Source organism: Orycteropus afer, unplaced genomic scaffold (genome assembly GCF_000298275.1).
Source record: "Orycteropus afer afer isolate SDZICR_OR568_19922 unplaced genomic scaffold, OryAfe1.0 scaffold00214, whole genome shotgun sequence".
Lineage (NCBI taxonomy): Eukaryota > Metazoa > Chordata > Mammalia > Tubulidentata > Orycteropodidae > Orycteropus > Orycteropus afer.
The window spans coordinates 5,461,675-5,480,200 of NW_006921801.1; the positions used below are offsets into that span (position 1 = coordinate 5,461,675).

General features: G+C 43.8%; 1 protein-coding gene across 1 annotated transcript in view; it reads left to right on the forward strand.

Annotated features, from left to right (window-relative positions):
• The first annotated feature begins 8,505 nt into the window (after positions 1 to 8,505).
• The window catches only part of PELI2 (pellino E3 ubiquitin protein ligase family member 2), a 262,851-nt gene continuing 252,830 nt past the window's right edge, over positions 8,506 to 18,526 (forward strand). The window contains exon 1 of the mRNA XM_007948360.2: positions 8,506 to 8,582. Within this exon, the coding sequence (XP_007946551.1) occupies positions 8,506 to 8,582 (77 nt within the window). The remainder of the gene's footprint in view (positions 8,583 to 18,526) is intronic.

Genomic DNA, 18,526 nt, shown 5'->3' on the forward strand with positions numbered 1-18,526 from the left:
ATACTCAACCAGTGACCAAGCAAAGAGAAAGGTTAATAGAAACTGAAATTGATGAGGCAACTGGGTATTTTGTGAGTTAGCCATTGTGACTTTGTGGATTTTAACATATTTAATTCTCCCATTACTGTGATTAAGCAACTTTGGTTTAAGCTCCTCCAAAAGGAATGAAAAAAAAAAAAAAAAAAAAAAGTCATCTTGTCCTATCATTTAGCTTAGGGGAGTAGTTATAACTTCTACCTGTTATCTGGTGCTTGTTCCCACTTTAATTGTTTACCGTGAGGGTCAGTTCCGTCTGTGCTGAGCTGTGTGTGTGTCAGCTTGCCCTTGACTTTTCAGTTTGAACTGGCATGCGGTAATGGAGATTAGATCGCTCTGCTTCGTGTGTTGATTTTGCGGCTCAAAAAGCACAATCGCTTCACATGCACAGTGATAATGGTTGAAACAAAAAGATGATGAGAAGAATAAAAGGAGTATCTCCAGAACAATGTAAGGTACAGTGAAAGTTTATAAGCCAGCTGAAATACTACATCAAAATTTTAGATCTAGCTTCCTCATATAAGATGATCTTCATATATTGTATAGCACTTTACAGTTTAGAAAGCATTTCTCATTTGAGTTGATTTCTTATTTTGACTTCAAGGTTCTAGTAGCCACAAGTGAAACAATTCACAACTAGCAGGATAGCTAAAGACTGTATGAACTCCCCCAGCCTGAGTCCCATGCCCTCCTCTTTCAGTAGCCTGCACTGTCCCTGATGCTGGGATCAGGACTTTCACCTTTAAAGTATGAGCTCCTGTGGCTCCTGGTTTCCCACTCTCTTGGCCACAGCTGTATCACTTGCTATATCTATCACGATGCCTTGAACTTTTCTTTTTCCCAGTTGCTGTGGAGTTAACGCCATCTCATAGTGACCCTACATGTGTCAGAGTAGAGCTGTGCTCCACGGGGTTTTCATTGGCTGTGATCTTTAGGGGCAGCTCGGTGGCGTAGTGCCTAAGGCATTGGACTGCTAACCAGAAGGCTGGCGGTTCAGTAGGTGGCCAGGCACCTCTGGATAGAACACCAACCTTTTGGTTAACAGCTAAGCCCCCAGTCAGGGACTCCTGCCTTGAAAATAATAGGTCCTAAATAAATATGAAATTTAAATATGAAATTTAAGCCTTATTGGACAGCACATAACAAACACAGGAAGCCTTAACATGTGTGTTGCTTAGTTTTTATCTAATATTTCTACATCCTTCCTACCACAATATTTGCCCTGTAGTTTTACTCAAAATGATAGCACTGCTCATGTTTGAATACTTTGCACTGCACAAGTTATTGTCATATGCACTGTCTCATTTGATTCTCTCAAATACCTTGTTGAAATAATATAGGCAGGAAATTATTATTCCTTTTTCACAATGGGGGAATTGAGGCATAAAGAAATGAAACCAAACTCACTGCCATCAAGTCAATTCTGACTCATAGCAACCCCCATCATGTTTCTGAGAAGGTAAATCTTTATGGAAGGAGAATGGCCCATCTTTCTTCCACAGAGCCACTAGTGAGTTTGAACTGCCAACCTTCTAATTAGTAGTCAAATGCCTTAAGCACTGCACCACCAGAGCTCGCTCCTTCATAAAGAGATTAAAAAAATAAGAAAAAGAAAAAAAAACTCGTGGCCATCGAGTCAATTCCAACTCATAACGGCCCCCTTGGGTTTCTTAGGTGGTAAATCCTTATAGAAATAGATTGCCCAGTCTTCCTTCCATGGCTGGTGGGTTTGAACTGCCAACCTTCTGGTTGACAATCAAATGTTACTAGGCCACCAGCACACCTTTCATAAAGAGATTAAGTGGTGGTAATCTAGTCCTCTCTCCATTCTCTTAGGATGCCTTTCTTGTGCCTCAGTTTAACCCCTTTCCTTCATTTGCTTCCTCAGTGGTGAACATGAGAATAGAAAGGCCCTCTTCCAGGAATACCTCACTGTTACAAGTTCCCCTCACTGTTTGCAGTTATCTCTGGCCTTGAGCTAAGAAAGGAACAATGAATTCCTTTATTCAAAACTCGTTTATTATGTAGCTTCTAAAAAGTATATCTAGAGTTCAGCAAAGCATTTTATGGTCTCTCATGATATCTATGTAAGTAAAATTGTTAGATGATTTTTTTTAATTGTTTCAACAACTATACCCAACTGTCCAGTGACTTCCAGTATCAAAGAGAAGCAAATAAAATATTCTTGTAATTACTCTCAAGGCCTTATATGATCTGGTCCTAGCTACCTCTTCAACTTTATCTTGTATCCCTTTCCTATTAATTCAGTAAGCTCCAGCAACATGGGTTTCTTTCTGTTCCTAATATATATACCAAGGAGCTCTGGTGGTGTAATGCCTAAGGCATTTGACTGCTAACCAGAAGGCTGGTGGTTCAAACCCACCAGCCACTCCTTGGAAGGAGGATGGGGCAATCTACTTCTGTAGAGATACGGCCTCAGAAACCCAAGGAGGGGTTGCTATGAGTTGGATCCAACTCGACAGCAATGAGTTTGGTTTATTTATTTATTTATTTATTTATTTTTGGTTTAATATATACCAAGCTTGTTCTTACTTTAGGGCATTTTCACTTGCTGTGCCCCCTTTATGGAACTCTGGTCCTTCAAATCTTGCACAGGTGACTATATCTTATCATTCAGGTATCTGCTAATGACCTACTTGAAGACACCTTGCCTGGTCTCCTTGTAAGTGAAAAAAAACTAGGTACAATATCATGCGTATAGTGTGCTACTTTTTCTGTGTATTTTCTTAAAGGTTATGTGCACAAACACACACACAGAATACCGCTGGAAAAATACACAAGAAATTGATAGCAGTAGTTTCCACTAGGGAGGAGAACTATAGGACAAAAGTGAGATTAAGACATTTCCCACACCTTTGTATTATTTGAATTGCTCACTGTCTGTATGTAAACAAACCAAACCAGTTGCCACTGAGTTGATTTGCAGAGTAGAACTGTGCTCCATAGGGTTTTCAATGTTGTAACCTTTCAGAAGTGGCTCACCAGGCCTTTCCTCTGAGTGCCTTTGAGTGGGTTCAAACTGCTAACCTCTAAGTTAGTAGTTGAGAGCTTAATAGTTTGCACCACCCAGGGACTCTAGGTCTGTATATATTACCTACTAAAAGAATTAAGGGAGCTCTGGTAGCATAGTGGCTAAGACACTTGCCTGCTAACCAGAGGGCTGGCGGTTCAAACCCACCAGCCACTCCAAGGTTGGGCAATCCTACTTCCATAGTGATACTGCCTTGGAAACCCAAGAGGGGGTCGCTATGAGTGAGGGCCAACGCGGCACATAACAACAACAACAACAACAAAAGAATTAAAGGAGCATAGTGCCTAAGGCACTTAACTGCTAATCAGGAGGCTGGCAGTTCAAACCCACCAGCCACTCCTTGGAAGGAAGGCTGGGCAATCTACTTTCATAGTGAGACTGCCTCGGAAACCCAAGGAGGGGTCGCTATGAGCCAGGTCTGACTTGATGGTACATAACAGCAACAAAAGAATTAAAGCATCTTTTAAAGAATGAGACAAAAATATTCACTTGATTGTCTGAAACTGACACATTAGAAAATCACAGGAATAAATATTTAGTAATTCATTTAGATTCAATAAATCAATTGCACAGATCCTGGGGAGGTGGGTCCTGCTTGCAAGTAGTTTACTTGACAAAAACCTAAGATTTCATTGACCCAACCATTTGTCTGTTAGAAAACAGTGAATGCAGCTCACAATGGCAATCAAAAACATGCAAATAAAAAATTATCACCTGTCAAATTAGGATAGATTTTAAAATGCTGGTGAGAGTTCCTGGAGGCAGGCTCTCTCATTCACTGCTAGTTATAGTACAAATTGACAGGCACAACTGTTGTGACAAATGCTTTGGAAATATGCATTAAAGAATTTAAAAAAATGTTTATACCCTTGGATGCAATAATTTCACTTGTAGGAATCTGTTCTCATGCTGTATTAGCAGATGTACGTATGTTATTATTTACAAGGGCAATAATCAGGAATCTTTCAAATGTTGGAATGGTTAATAAATTTGGATAAATATGATAAAAACAACAATGTTTATGAAGTTTTGATGACAGAAGAAAACAGCTCATAATATATCATTAAATGGGAAAAGGCAGGATAACAAACTGCATAAACAGTGACTGTGCATAGTATTATCACAACTCTGTCAGAAGATTACAAATGAAAAAGATGAAGGTCATATACAAAAATGATAAAGAGAGTTGTTTCTGGGTAATGAGATGATTTAAAACAAACTTTTTGGAAATCTTTTTTCCCCCCCATATTTTTGACAAAAAACTCATATTATTCTTCCAATCAGAAAAAAAAGGTAAAATTTGAAAACCAAATATAATCTAAGGTTTCATGAAAAATAAAATTGTGTCCTTATCAGCCTTCCCAAACGTATTTCTAGAAGTGTCTTCTTATTGTTTATCTATTTATTTGCAAACATAAAGATATAAGATTGAATGTCCAGTGATCAAAAGTAGACTCTTCATTCTAGAAGTACTGGAAGGTATTTGATTTTATTTAAGATATGGTCAAAACATGCATAAATTTTTTTCACTAAATCATTTAATTCTAACTCAAAAGAGGTAAACATAGCAGGGAGAGAAATCAAGCAAAAGCTTTGCATTATTTATTTGAGTAATAAACATATGGCTCTGAGAGCCAAGAAATGGCATCAAGCCCCTGGGGGAAGCTGTGGGCAGGTCCTCTTCAGGAGAGTGGTTAGAGGATCACAAACGGACTGGCAAGCAGGGCGGGGAGGGTCTATTCCGGCAGCCAGGTCAGACAAACCCACCTTGGCTTTCAGTGGGGGTGGCAGATGGCACAGCCAGATTGTCCCGCCAGCCTGGAGCTACTCCCTAACTAAAACAATTACATTCAAGAAGGGATAAATTCACATTACAACCAGATTCCTAACATTAGCCAGAGATGGTAGAGTGATGTTCTGATTGGTTTAAGTTTTGAGCTGATAATACTGATAAAGGATGAACAGAGAAAAGGGAGGGACAGAGAAAGGAGAGAGCTGGCTTCTTTAAGGACATAAGCTACCAATTCTCTGAGAGGGTCAAGTTGACTTCCTTCCTCCTTTGCCCTCCTCCCGGCCCTGTCATTTGATCACTCTGGCAAGTATTCTACCTTCACTCACACGTTTCCTTGAAATCAGAAAAAGTATATTTGCGGGCCTTGGGACCTTTGGTGGGTTCATCCTGTGTTTAAAGAAAAAGCTTCAATGAATTGCCAACAGTTAATAATTTGGTGGCGTGGCATAAAAATCAGGATTTCTTGTTTCTCTTAGAAATTAAATCTAGCAACACTGACCTGGCATCGCCACACGGCAATAATTGGCTGGAGTTCAGGAACAGATGCACTTTTTAGATGGCACCCAAAGAGAACAAAAGCCACTGCCATTGAGTCGATTCTAACTCATAGCGACCCTATAGGACAGAATAGAACTGCCCCATGATTTCCAAAGCTGTAAAACTTTATGGAAGTAAACTGCCACATCTTTCTCTTATGGAGCAAATGGTGGGTTCGAACTGTCGGACCTTTTGGTTAGCAGCCAAACGCTTAACCATTGTACCCTCAGGGCTCCTTTTAGATGGCACAGATTCACCAATCTGACACGGTCCTCACTTAGCCCATTTGGTCATTTGGGTTTCCATGCTTGGCCCCTGTATGCATTCCTGATCCTGATCAATAGAATTGCTCGGTCCAGTCTGGGTAGGACTCAAGAATGATTCACAAAACTGCCTAGGATATAAAAGTCTTCATTGGCATAACTTTCTTTAAGTCAGTCAAATACAGACCCAATTAAGCACTATAAACAAGCTCAAAGACATGTCAAGAGGCAGGATTCGCCTCCGGAAGTTAGGGACTCCTTTGGGCAGTTAACTAGAACGGAGGACCTTAGAAGACTAAAGCATCTCGTGGGAGATTCTCAGCCTGGTGTTTGGAACTTAGTAGGAAGTTAATAAATATTTGTTTCCATCCTCCTAAGAGCAGATGCAGAGCACAGCAAGGAGGAAATGGAGCCAGAACAGTGTGATGCAATGCATAAAAGCACAGCACGCCAAGAGAGAAGGAGGAAGGAGGTAATTGTAGCCTAGAGAGCAGTTGCAGCAACAGAATAGGCCTAGAGAAGTTAGGATGACAAAGCCAGGTACTGTAATAACAGGGGACTGAGTAACTGCAGCATGATTCTGATGGATCTTTGCAAGTCACATGTATGTGTGCTAAGCAGGAGTACAGAGTCGATGTAGATAACACTAATCAAGCAGAAATCCACACCAAGAGACTGGTAATAACAATTCCTCCCTTTAGTGAAGGATTGTTGGTTGAAACCATAACAGAGTGTGTGTATATATGTATACATATGTATTCCATGTATATATGGAATATTTACAATACACAGAATGCTGTTGTTGTTATGTGCCGTCGAGTCGGATCTGACTCATAGCGACCCCTCCTTGGGTTTCCGAGGCAGTATCACTACGGAAGTAGGATTGCCCAACCTTCCTTCCGAGGAGTGGCTGGTGGGTTTGAACCGCCAGCCGTCTGGTTAGCAGGCAAGTGTCTTAGCCACTATGCTACCAGATACTGCCTCAGAAACCCAAGGAGGGGTCCCTGTGAGTCTGATCCGACTGGATGGCAGTGAGTTTGTTTTTTGGTTAAAGCCACAATTAAGCACAATTAAACACACACACACACACAACCAGTTACTGGTTGAAGTAGAAATAGCTGAAACATCATGTCACTACCGTAATAACCTGTCAAAATGTTACACAAAGGGTATTGAATGGGAGGTTACAGATGCAATTACTTTTTTTTTTTAATAGCCATTTACTTAGGGTCATTGCCAATCAGTTACTGTTTATACTTTTGCAGTATTTATTTCTTTAAATATTTAACAGTCTTGAGAGGCAGTGACTGGCAACAATATGCAGAGTTTCTACAATGTTATATGTGCTCCATACGTGTTAAAACAATAAAATCCTGGATGATGAAAAACAGCAGTCAGTAAAACTGCGTCTAAAATATTTTAAAGCCATAGTAGTATTTAGAAAAGCATTAAAAAGTAAACAGTGCATTGATGAGATCATGCTAATAACGGACAATTTACACACCAAAAAGGAGCTCTGGTGGCGTTATGATTAAAATGCATAGGGCTTCTAACAGAAAGGTCTGTGGTTCCAACCCACCAGCTGCTTTGCGGGAGAAAGATGAGGCAGTTGGGTTTTGTAAACATTAACTGCCTTGGAAACTTTATGGGGTAATTCTACCCTGTCCTTTAGGGTCGCTGCGAGTCGGAATCGACTGGATGGCAGTGGGTTTGAATTTTGAATATTTACCAAAAAGTTCACCCAGGTAATTCTCTCTTAAATTTCTTACGAGATTGGAATAAAACTGTGGGTCAAAAGGATAGAGTACAGATAAAATAAACAAAGAAAGAAAATCCTTATTTTCTTTTGTAGAAACCATGTGGAGCTCTGGTGACGACAAACGGGGTAGCTTCATCCTGTACAATAATCCTCCAAGTGCTTTCAACACTACCAATTAGCAAAGCCCGGAAAGCTTCTAGATGCCTTCACGGTTTGAAGGACTTGGTTTGGGAAAAGGAGGGCTCCTGGTGCGAGAGTGTGCGACACGTACATATGGATGACGCGACACAGTGACACCGGGAAGGCAAATGGGCTTATAGCAGAGAGGACATAGTTTATTTCCATCTACTGAACCCCGAGAAACATAAGCTAGGCTTGGCAATCTTGACTGGCGCACTTTGCGATCACCTGCGCAGCCTTCAGCAGCTGGAGAATTCTGCGGCAAGGGCCCAGGACTCCGCGCGGTAAGTTTGGGAGGAAAAAAAAAAAAAAAATAGAGCTGCCCCTTTAAGAACTTCCCTTCCCTTTTACTCTATGTTTACATAACACGGGGGCCGATCCACCGCAGGGCCCGAGGAGGGGCGGGCAGTGGGCGCGAGTGGGCCCCAAACGCCGGGAGAGGGGGCTCCGCTCTGGTCGCAGCGGGTGGGACGGCTCCGGGTAGGCGGGCGGCTCCCACCTGCCCGCGCGCTGCGGGGCGGTCTGCGGGCCTGCCCCCGCCCCCTCCCTGCCCCCGACCCTCCCTCCCACTCTCGGTTTCTCCCTCCCTTCCGCGGGGCTCTGGCGGCGGCGGCGCTCGCGCGGCGCGGGCAGGTCCCTCTGCTGCCGGGTCCCATTTGTTGCCAGGTCTGGCTCGGGGCGGCCGCGGCGCTCGGAGCTGCAAGGAGCCCGCGGGGGCAGCCGCGCAGCCACGACGGAGCAGCCGCGGGACTGGCCTCCCCGCGCCCCGTTCGCCGCCGTGCCTTTCCCCGGCGCGCTCACCCCCTTCTCGGGATGGGATTGTAGCGGCGGCGCGGACTCGGCGGGGATCGCGGCGGAGGCGGCGGCAGCCGCCGAGCGGGGCTCCATGTTTTCCCCTGATCAAGAGGAGCACTGCGCCCCCAATAAAGAGCCGGTGAAATACGGGGAGCTGGTGGTGCTGGGGTGAGTCTGGGGGCCACGACCTCGGGCCAGCGGGGTGGGCGGCGAGCGCCCAGGACTTGGGTGGCCGCCGCGTTCCGGCATCCCTGGACGGGCCAGCGGGGTTGGCCGGGCGCTCCCGGGGCAGAGCCGGGTTGTTGGGGGCGGTGGAGCGGCACCGGGGGATCGGACGGCAGTAGCAGGATGCGCCCCAGGAGCGCGCGCGCGCGCGGGGCGCTGCGGCGGGCGCCGGGATGCGCGGTCCGCGCGGAGGAAGTGGCGGAGCGGGGTCGGGAGGCCGCTAGGGAGACCCGGGCGGGGAGGACGGCAGCTTCGGAGGAGACTTGGGTGACTCCGCTTCCGCGGCGGGTAGCGCTCGGGGACGGAGTCCTGGTCCGTAACACCGAGGAGAGGGTGCGACTTGCCCGCGCTCTGTGTCCTGCCCGCCGGCGCCGCGGAGGGCAGATAGGGACTGGGGGTGAGGCGCCGCCCTCGCGGCAACCTCGAGGTCTAGGAGGAGACCCCACACTTGGCGAAGCGACGAGGCCGGCCGGGCCGGGCCCCGGGTTCTCTGTCCCCGCGGACTGTGAGCCCCGGGGCCCGGAACTCCGCACACGGCGCTACAAGCTCGGGCCGCGGTTGGCAGTGGGATCTGCGTGGCGGTCGTCGGCGGGCAGCGCTTTGCATATTGTTATGGTGACCACTCCGGGCTGCCGCAGCCCGAGGGCAGTGAACTGTCTGCGACCCGGCAGCTCAGCCGCTCCCCGTTGGGAATGTCCTAGTGGAGGGAGGGACCGGGCCTGGGGACCGAAGCGCGGGACCGAAGCCTCCTGAATCCCTCCGTCCTGGGCCTCAGTCTCCAAGATGCCCTCCCGGCGGCGGGGGCAGCGCGGGGGAGCTAGCCAGCTTCACCCGCCTCGACTCTCTGTGTGGTTGTGAAAACCACATTTTGAAGATAGTAATTATCTACAATCGTTAAACGGCAGCAATTAGAGACTTCATCTACTTCCTGAGTTTCCCTGTGACATTTCTATTGTTTACCCCTTAATAAGCCAGGAGCGAGGTTTCGACAGATTAAAGCAGAGTAAAGTGGGCAGTGAAAGGGGAGTAGAATGGGGAGGGGGCTAGGCGGAAACTCTGGAGAAGGAGCATCTTGGGTTTGACATCACAGGAGAAAGGCTTGTTTTTCCCTTGGATCTTGCTCATGGGAACCCGCGCTTTTGTCCGTCTGTGTTGAAAGACTTGTATTGAGAACCTCATCGGTGCTGTAAGCTCGGTTTAACACACATACGAGGAGTCATTGGCGTGGAAAAACTCAGGGAACTTTGAACAAAGTGTTTTGATAGCTGAATACTTTGAACTAAGTGTCAAATTGAAAATAATTTTAAGGAGAGGGAGGAATGTTTAAGAGAAACTTCGAGACACAGTACAACTCTTAAGTTTCAAGTCTTCCTCTCTTTCTTGCCATATAGCATTTGTTGTTGTTGTTATGTGCCCTCGAGTCAGACCCAACTCATAACGGACCTCTCCTTCGAAGGCAGTAGTGAAACATTATTAGACCTCTCATTACCTATTTTCAAGGTGGTGTGGAGGTGACCATTTTTCTCACTAGCGTCAGAATTGCATTTAAAAGACAAATGTCAAGGTTCCTTTGAAGGAGGAATGATAGGAAAAAAACTGAAGTTCAGTCTGTCTTATATAAGCTCAGCCCAGTCTAATTTTTTTGTGGGGTTTGGTTTTGTTTGTGTGGCTGGCTTCAAAGTATGTTTAACACTGTGAACTTGACATGGAAGATTAACTCATGCCAGAACCTTATTTCATTATTTCCTTTTGAGGAAATCAGAAAAGCAGTGTGTGAGTGGACCTGGAGAGGTTTTGTGTGCATAGTTGGAAGTGCAGGGCATTTCCAAGCCATGAAAAGGATTTATACCCTGGATTGTGCTAGTATCAGGGGCTTCTCTCTAAAGTAAGCAATGTAAATGCATTGCCAATTCCATGTGTTTTGTCCTTTAATGCTGCTCCAGAAGAAACAAAGTATGACATAGTTGACCCTTCTCTTAGTATTTCGGGCCTGGCACTCTGCAATTATTTGTGCACCTACTGTGTGTCAGCATGGGTTGGCATTGGTGATCCAGCCGTAAACAGGGAGCTTTCATTTTTGTGTGGAATGACAGGCATGAACAGAAAAAAACATGTAAACAAATGAATTGTTGTTATCATGGGCCATTGAGTCAACCTGACTCATAGCAACCCCTCCTTGGGTTTCCAAGGCGATATCACTATGGAAGTAGATTGCCCAACCTTCCTTCCGAGGAGTGGCTGGTGGGTTTGAACCACCAGCCTTCTGGTTAGCAGTCAAGTGCCTTAGGCACTATGCTACCAGAGCTCCTCAAATTCCTAAACAAATGAATAATACATTACAATTTCAGTTGCTGCCAAGTTCTAGAAAGAAGTTGGTTAACTTAAGAGAGTGACTGCTTTAGCTCGGTATTGCTTTCTTCAGCTAGGAGGTCAGGGAGGGTCTTTCTGAAGAAGTGAAATGTGAGTTGAGACCAGACTGCTGAGAACATCCTACACAGGTTTTTGAATACTTGAGAAGAATGGTATTCTTGTTCTTATTTTGTGAGTAGGCTGCTGATGCTTTCTTAATATTGGATGGTTTTGAGGAGTGTAGGTAAGATAGTGATACACTAGGTAGACTTTAGCCTTACTAATTAATATCCTACATTTACTTTAGGAGCTCTGGTAGCATAGTGCCTAAGGCATTTGACTGTTAACCAGAAGGCTGGCGGTTCAAACCCACTAGCCACTCCTCTCCTCCGAAGGAGGATTGGGCGATCTACTTCTGTAGTGATACTGCCTTGGAAACCCAAGGAGGGGTATGAGTCGAAATCGGCTCGACAGCAGTGAGTTTGGTTTGGTTTGGTTTTGACCTTCGTTAGGACTTGACACAGTGCCCTCCTTCTTAAAACAGCAATATAAAGTAAATAAAATTAACATCAACTTTGCATGTCTGATCATCTGTGGCATAAATATTGAAAGAGAATTTCTAGAAATTTTCTATTGTTAATGTTATTCTTGATGTCTAGAAGTGTCAAATTGCTGATATTGATGGAAGCTTTTGCTTATGAAACACAATGCTTTTCACTGTGGTGTGACTCCCCCCGCCCCTTGCATATTTTAAAGTAAAATGGTACTAGGGTATCTGGAGAGCAGAATGAGGAGCTGATATCTGGCTGCATCCATATAGAAATACTTCTGTATCTTTCCATGTGTTACACAATATTAAGAAAATGCCAGGTAGTTAGGATTTTAGTAGGGTCATCACTTTCTTGGCAGGTTAGTGACTACTTAACTGTATCAGCTACAACTCTGTATTGTGTCCATAATTTAATTGAAAGAGAAAATGGGTTAATGACTGGGTCTTTTTGCTGTTAGTTTGAAATTTGACCAGAAGTTTGTAAGTTGCATACATGTCACAAGATTGGGAGGCAGTTCAGTGTAGTGGGAAGAGCATAAAGATATAGTCAGGGGACCTGGATTCAAATTCCTTTTTCTTGCCTACTGGCTTTGTAATGTTGCCTTAGTCTTTTACTCTGTTTCTTTATCCATAGCACAATGTGATTGGATTAGGTGGTCTTCAAGGGCGTTTCCTTGTCTCCATTCATTGGCTCAAATGTGGAAAAAATGCACGATTAACATATCCTAAGTAGCCTGACATTTGTTGATTTTGCAATTTATTAAGGTGATGGGGGCAGAATTCAAATGGGAACACTTAATGTGTCTCAGGAGCAGAAAAGGCCAGTGCTGTCATTGATTTTTATCAAGTAGGGAGCTCTGGTAGCATAGTGGCTAAGACACTTGCCTGCTAACCAGACGGCTGGCGGTTCAAACCCACCAGCCACTCCTTGGAAGGAAGGTTGGGCAATCCTACTTCCGTGTGATACTGCCTCGGAAACCCAAGGAGGGGTCGCTATGAGTCGGGGCCGACTCGACGGCACATAACAACAACAACAACAACAACAGATATGTACAAAGCAGACTGAGGTCTTTTTGTTTTTGCTTTTTTTAAGTTTTAATTCTGTACATATATTTGAACCGGTGGTGTTAGGTTGTGTGTGAGAGCATTCAGATTTGGTAAAACTTCCTGTTCCAGGTTTGAGGAAGGCAATGGCATTTTTGAACTTAAGCTAAGTAGGTTGAAATAATCAGCCAAGAAAGATAATCTGATTATAGAAAAGATGATGGTACATGGTCATCCCTTTATTTTACTGAGGAAGAAACTGAGGCCCCAGGAGGGAAGGAGATTTGCTAAATTTCTAGTTGATCTTGGTTGAGCCGGGTGCCTGAGCTCTACCAACTGGGCTCACTCGCGCTTGTTTCCCCTCTTGGGGCAGAGTCTGTCACTTCCTCAGAGCTTCACTTTCTTTGTAACTTGCAAAAGGGGCGCTGGGTACCCTCTCTGGATTCAGTGTGAAACATGTGACTCTGTTCTCTTTGCTGACTGATGGCTCATCAAGGGTTTTGGAAAAATAGCTGTTTACTCTCTTAGCTCCCCTCAGCTCACAGACGGAATGGATATCACATTTCTCAAGGGTTTATTTTCATGTGCAGTTTCACAAAATGTATTTCTTACATTTCTTAACTTTGGGTCCACAGATAGAATTCAAGGGACTCCTTGAATGTGAGTGGAGATACATATATATCTTTATTTTTGCTGTACTCAAGCTGAACTTTAGTATTTCACTCAATTATAACTATAGGCAAGAAATCACAGTAGCAATTAACAGTACCTGTGATTTTGTGGCTAATAAGAATTATAGCAGTTTTCACATTACATTAGAGTCATGCAGATAACTCAAAATACCACTTCTATCCATTACTACTTGGAAATTATAGTAGTTGTTAGACCTGTTGCTGTATTTTATTATTTAATGTATTATATCAGAAAAATATGTATTATGCCACCACCTGTCTGTTAGTTTGTCATCCTGTTAGGGCTTTTGTGTTGTGATGATGCTGGATGCTATGCCACCAGTATAGGTGGTATAGATACCAGCAGGGCCACCCATGGTGACAGGGTACAGCAGGGCTTCCAGACTAAGATTAAGAGTCTAGTCTACTTCAGAAATCATCCAGTGAAAACCTTAGAGATCACAACAGAATATTGTCCAGTATACCGTTGGAAGCTGAGCCCCTAGGCTGGAGGGGGCGTGAAGCTGGTGCAGGACTGCTGTCCATGAGTTGGAGCTGACTGCATGGCAACTAACAACAACAATGGCATTTTTTAATTATAATAAACTATTTTGACAGCTTATCATTGATTTCACTTGGAATCCTTTGTAATGCATATGACACGTTTACATGTCCTTTACTGAGAAAGGCTCTGTGGACATTACCAGACTGACTAAAGGATGCCTGGCATACACACACAAAAAAGATTAAGAACCTCTGCAAATGAAGATTTATGAACATGACTGAAAAAGGAAGTACTTTCATTGGTGGAAGCAGATCAAGGTCTCCAAATGCAATGTCAGGAGATACTGGCCCTTTTTCCTTTAGATGTTGTAACATTTTCAGATAAGACAAAGAAGACCCTTGCTTGAAACTTTGTGGCTTTATTGAAACAAATAAACTAGTTCCCAACTCCTCTGTACCGTTTTTTGGTTTTAACCTTGGCACTTTGCTTTGACTTATTCCTTTCCTTGGTGGTAATAAGTCACCTCAAAATATAGTCTCATATTTTTTCTTTTCTCATCCTTCTCTCTAATTTGGGCCCCAAGACATCAGACACCAGTATCTTTTATAGACTAACAAGTCTTTGAAGTGTTTTTTTTTTTTTTTTTGTTTTTTTTAAAATAAAACAACAACAAAAACAATCTATTGCTAGTTTTCATTACTAAATTGCCATTAAAAAAGAACTATCCATATCGTTTTAAAATAAAACAGAATCTTTACTGTCACTTGGCATATGGGGTGATCTAAAGAGCTCAGATCTGTTTGTGTGGATGGAGTGTCTAATTCTATAGTCTATTAAGGGTCATAATGTTACTGGCTTTGGGTTGCTATATTTTCCTTTTCTAACTTTAGCCTTGGAGTATGTGGCTGTCTGTGCTGCTCTGTGGTCTCTAGTCTAGCTTTTGCAGATTTATTTGTTTCCCTCTTGGACACACCAAGATGGAAACCTTCATTAGGGCTTTTCATTTTTGGTGTAGATCATCATGTGACCAGTAGTTGGGGATGCTTTGTGTAAACAAAAATAAAACTAGGTGGATTCAGATCCCAGCAACTTTACCAAACATAGTTTATTGAAAAGATAAAGCACATACCTACACACAAAAGACCAAATAAACAAACACATACCAATTGCTATGTTTGAAGGAGACCAATATTTTGACACTAGGACCCTGGGTTTGTATCTGCTGTTCTGGGATCAGCCGGGGCGCCTCCCTGGAGTGAGTATTCTGGGCTGTAGTTGGCTGTTGAGCTGAGACAACAGTGAGTTGATGTACTCTTATTGAAATGAAAGAAAATAACTGTGAAAAGGAATATCTAACGTCTTTAGATTTAATTAATGGGTTCTCCTGGGGTGTGGAGAAATCTCATTTATAAAAGGAAAAGCAAAGTTAGAAATGATTCTGTTATTCTTGCTGGGCTATAGTCACCTTCATCTTTTGGAAAATAAAATAGTAGGAGCAGAAAGTGCTTTGTCTTAGCGTTGTCTAAATCAACTGTTCTCAACCACTGTTTCTGCCTCTGCACATGCGATAGTTGGTTTTGAGGTATGTGGCCAGTGACTATGTGATCTTACAGATGATTCAGAGATGTCCCTTAAATGCTGTTTTTCACTCACTTGCATTCTGATATCTTTTCTCTAGTGAGAGAGAAGGGGGTGGAATTATATTGGGCAAGCCAGGAATTTATTCATTCAATAAATATTTATTAGGTGTCTGTTCTTCCAGGCATGGGGATACTGTATGGGCAAAGCAGAATGTTCCTTGCTCTCATGAACTGTGCATAACCTGTAACTTGTTTCTTATTGTTACAGCCCTTAAGAGAACAGCCACTGCTGACATATAGTTCATTTATTTATTCCTGAAATAATTGAGCATCTACTATATGCCAAATGCTGGGACTCAGCACTAAAGGATGCAGTGGTAAAAAAGACAGATATAGTCCCTATCATTGTGGAGAATACAGTCCATTTGGGGGGATAAAAAGCAATTCACAGATTGTACGCTATGATGGGTGACATATTACCAGGGCCCCCCTAGCCCTGTGCCAGGGTGAGAAGGGGATGGTCAGGTGGAGATGAGAGGGAAAGAATGCTCTGAGAGAGGATACACAATACTCTTTAGACCCAGAGGTGAGTGTGCATGACTCCTTTGAAGAGCTAAGAAAAGCTCTGGGTGGCTGGAGAGGAGTGGTTGAACTCATTAGTGGGAGAGATGAGATTGGGGATGTTGATAGAAGCAAATCTGGGGAGGTTTTTGGGACTTTATCCTAAGAGCATGGTACAGTAGCAGAGTTCTTCTGCGAAGAAGGATACAGCAGAGATGGCGGGAGAAGTGGAGGCAGGAGCCCACAAGACTAAGAGAGAATGAAGTTTGAGCAGCTGTCTTGGTTCTGGCTTCTGGTTCCTGTCCTTGTGAGACTTAGTTGTATGCCTTGCCCTGAGTTCTCTATGATTAACCGTTCATTGAATGATTCAAAAGGATATTTATTGAGTAACAGCAATGCTCTGGGATACACTAGTGAATGAGGTAGATAACGTCCCTGTCAAAGTACAGCTTACCTTTTAGTGGGTGAGATGAGCAGTGGCAAAGGAGCAAGGAAGCAAGTAGATAACCTTCAATTACAGAGTGCCGTAAAGAGAATAAAGCAGGGTAAGTGAGCAGTGGGGACGTAGGCATTGGGAGTGATTAGGTGGGCAGAGGTGGGGGACTAGCGGGGTAAAGTGCTAGGAATAAGGGGTTGTTGTTGTTGTTGTTATGTGCCGTCGAGTCGGCCCCGACTCATAGCGACCCCTCCTTGGGTTTCCGAGGCAGTATCACTACGGAAGTAGGATTGCCCAACCTTCCTTCTGAGGAGTGGCTGGTGGGAATAAGGGGTAGGGGGCCTTTTAGACAATAATCAGGAAAAGCTTTTCAGAGAATTTCTGTTTCATTTGAGCGCCTCCACCTTTTTCAATTTATGTTGTTATATATCTTATTGTTAGGTGTCATTGTGTCAGTTCCAGCTTATAGCCAGCTTACGTACAACAGGATGAAGTCCTGCCTGGTCTTGCGCCATCCTCACAATTGTTGCTTTGCGTGGGCCCATCGTTGCAGCCATTGTATTGCTCCGTCTCATTGAGGGTCTTTCTCTTTCTCACTGACCCTCTCTCTACTTTGTCAAGTGTGGTGTCCTTCTCCAGGGACTGGTCCCTCTTGGTAACATGTCCAAAGTAAGTCAGAAGTCATCTTGCCATCTTTCTTTCTAAGGAGTATTCTGGCTGTACTTCTTCCAAGACTGGTTTGTTCATTTTTCTGACAGCCCACGGTATATTTAATATGCTTTGACAACACCATAATTTTTTTTTTTTAATTTTATTGTGATTTAAGCAAAAATTTAGAGAGCAAATTCATCTTCCATACAGCAGTTGACATACACTTTGTCTCATGACATTGACTACCATCTTTCACAATGCAACAGCTCTCCTCCCACTTTCTCCCCATGACCACCTCTTCCCCGTGTCCTTCCCTCCCATGCACTCTTGCCTCCTGATCTGTCTCCCGGTGCATACACAGTCCTTCTATTCTTCCATTTGATCTCTCCAAGAAGTGTATCTACCTAATGTGAATATTCAGCTCATGCCTGTCTGTTGTTTGGCTGGAAGCCACAGGAGTGTGTTCAATTCCAGACCTCAAGGGCAGCTAGGAGCCATAGTCTCAGGGGTTCTACCAGGCTCTATCAGACTAGCAAACCTGTTTTTTTTTTTAATTAAACGATTTTGAGTTTTGTTCCACATTGTTCTCCCACTCTATCCAGGATCTCCTACATAGATCCCCTTCCTGGTGATTGACAGAGGTAGCCAGGCACCATCTAGTTCTTCTGGTCTCATAGTCATATAGGCTAAGGACTGCATGGTATACCAGTCCCTTGGACTAATTGTTTCCATGTGTCTTTGGTTTTCTTCATTCTTCTTTGCTTTGGATGAGGAAAGACCCATTACATCCAGATGGCTGCTTGCAAGCTTTTAAAATCGCAGTTGCTATGCACCAAAGTAAGATGTGGAACAATGTTTTTGTGTAGTATGTTATGCCATTTGAGCTTGATGTCCCCTGCGACCATGTTCCTGAGCCCACACGTCCAAATACTTGCTCCCTCTGGGTAGCTGGCTGTGGCCAAGAAGTGACTACAACCTTGCCTCCTGGCGGCTCTATTATATACCTAGAAATTCTTACAGAATATGCAGATACACTTGTAGAAACATTATCTGCCAACCTTATACATGGACAGGGGCACACTCCCCCCTGCAGAGACATACCTAATCATTCAGCCTGTCCACTCATCCATCCACCTGTATATCAGTGTTTGCCCTCACTGACAATGCAGTACTGTGTGTGCAAAAGGATTTATCTTTGTTGTCTGTACCTCACATGTACCTGTCTATGTCTTCCTCTTCCTTAACGCCACTATGTTGATCACTCACATTTGGTATATTGCCCTTTCATTCACCCAAATCAATACTTACCTCTACCTATCTAGCAGTGTTCCCTCCACTCCCCTCCCACTCCTGGTAACCAACAAAGAAAATTTCCTTCCATATATAGACCTTTCCTTGGCTTTTTACAATAATGGACTAATACAATATTTGACCTTCTGTGGTTGACTTATTTCACTCAGCATGAATGTCCTCCAAGTTCATCCACGTTATGTGAGGTTTTGCAGATTCTACATTATTCTTTAGGGTTGCATTGTATTCC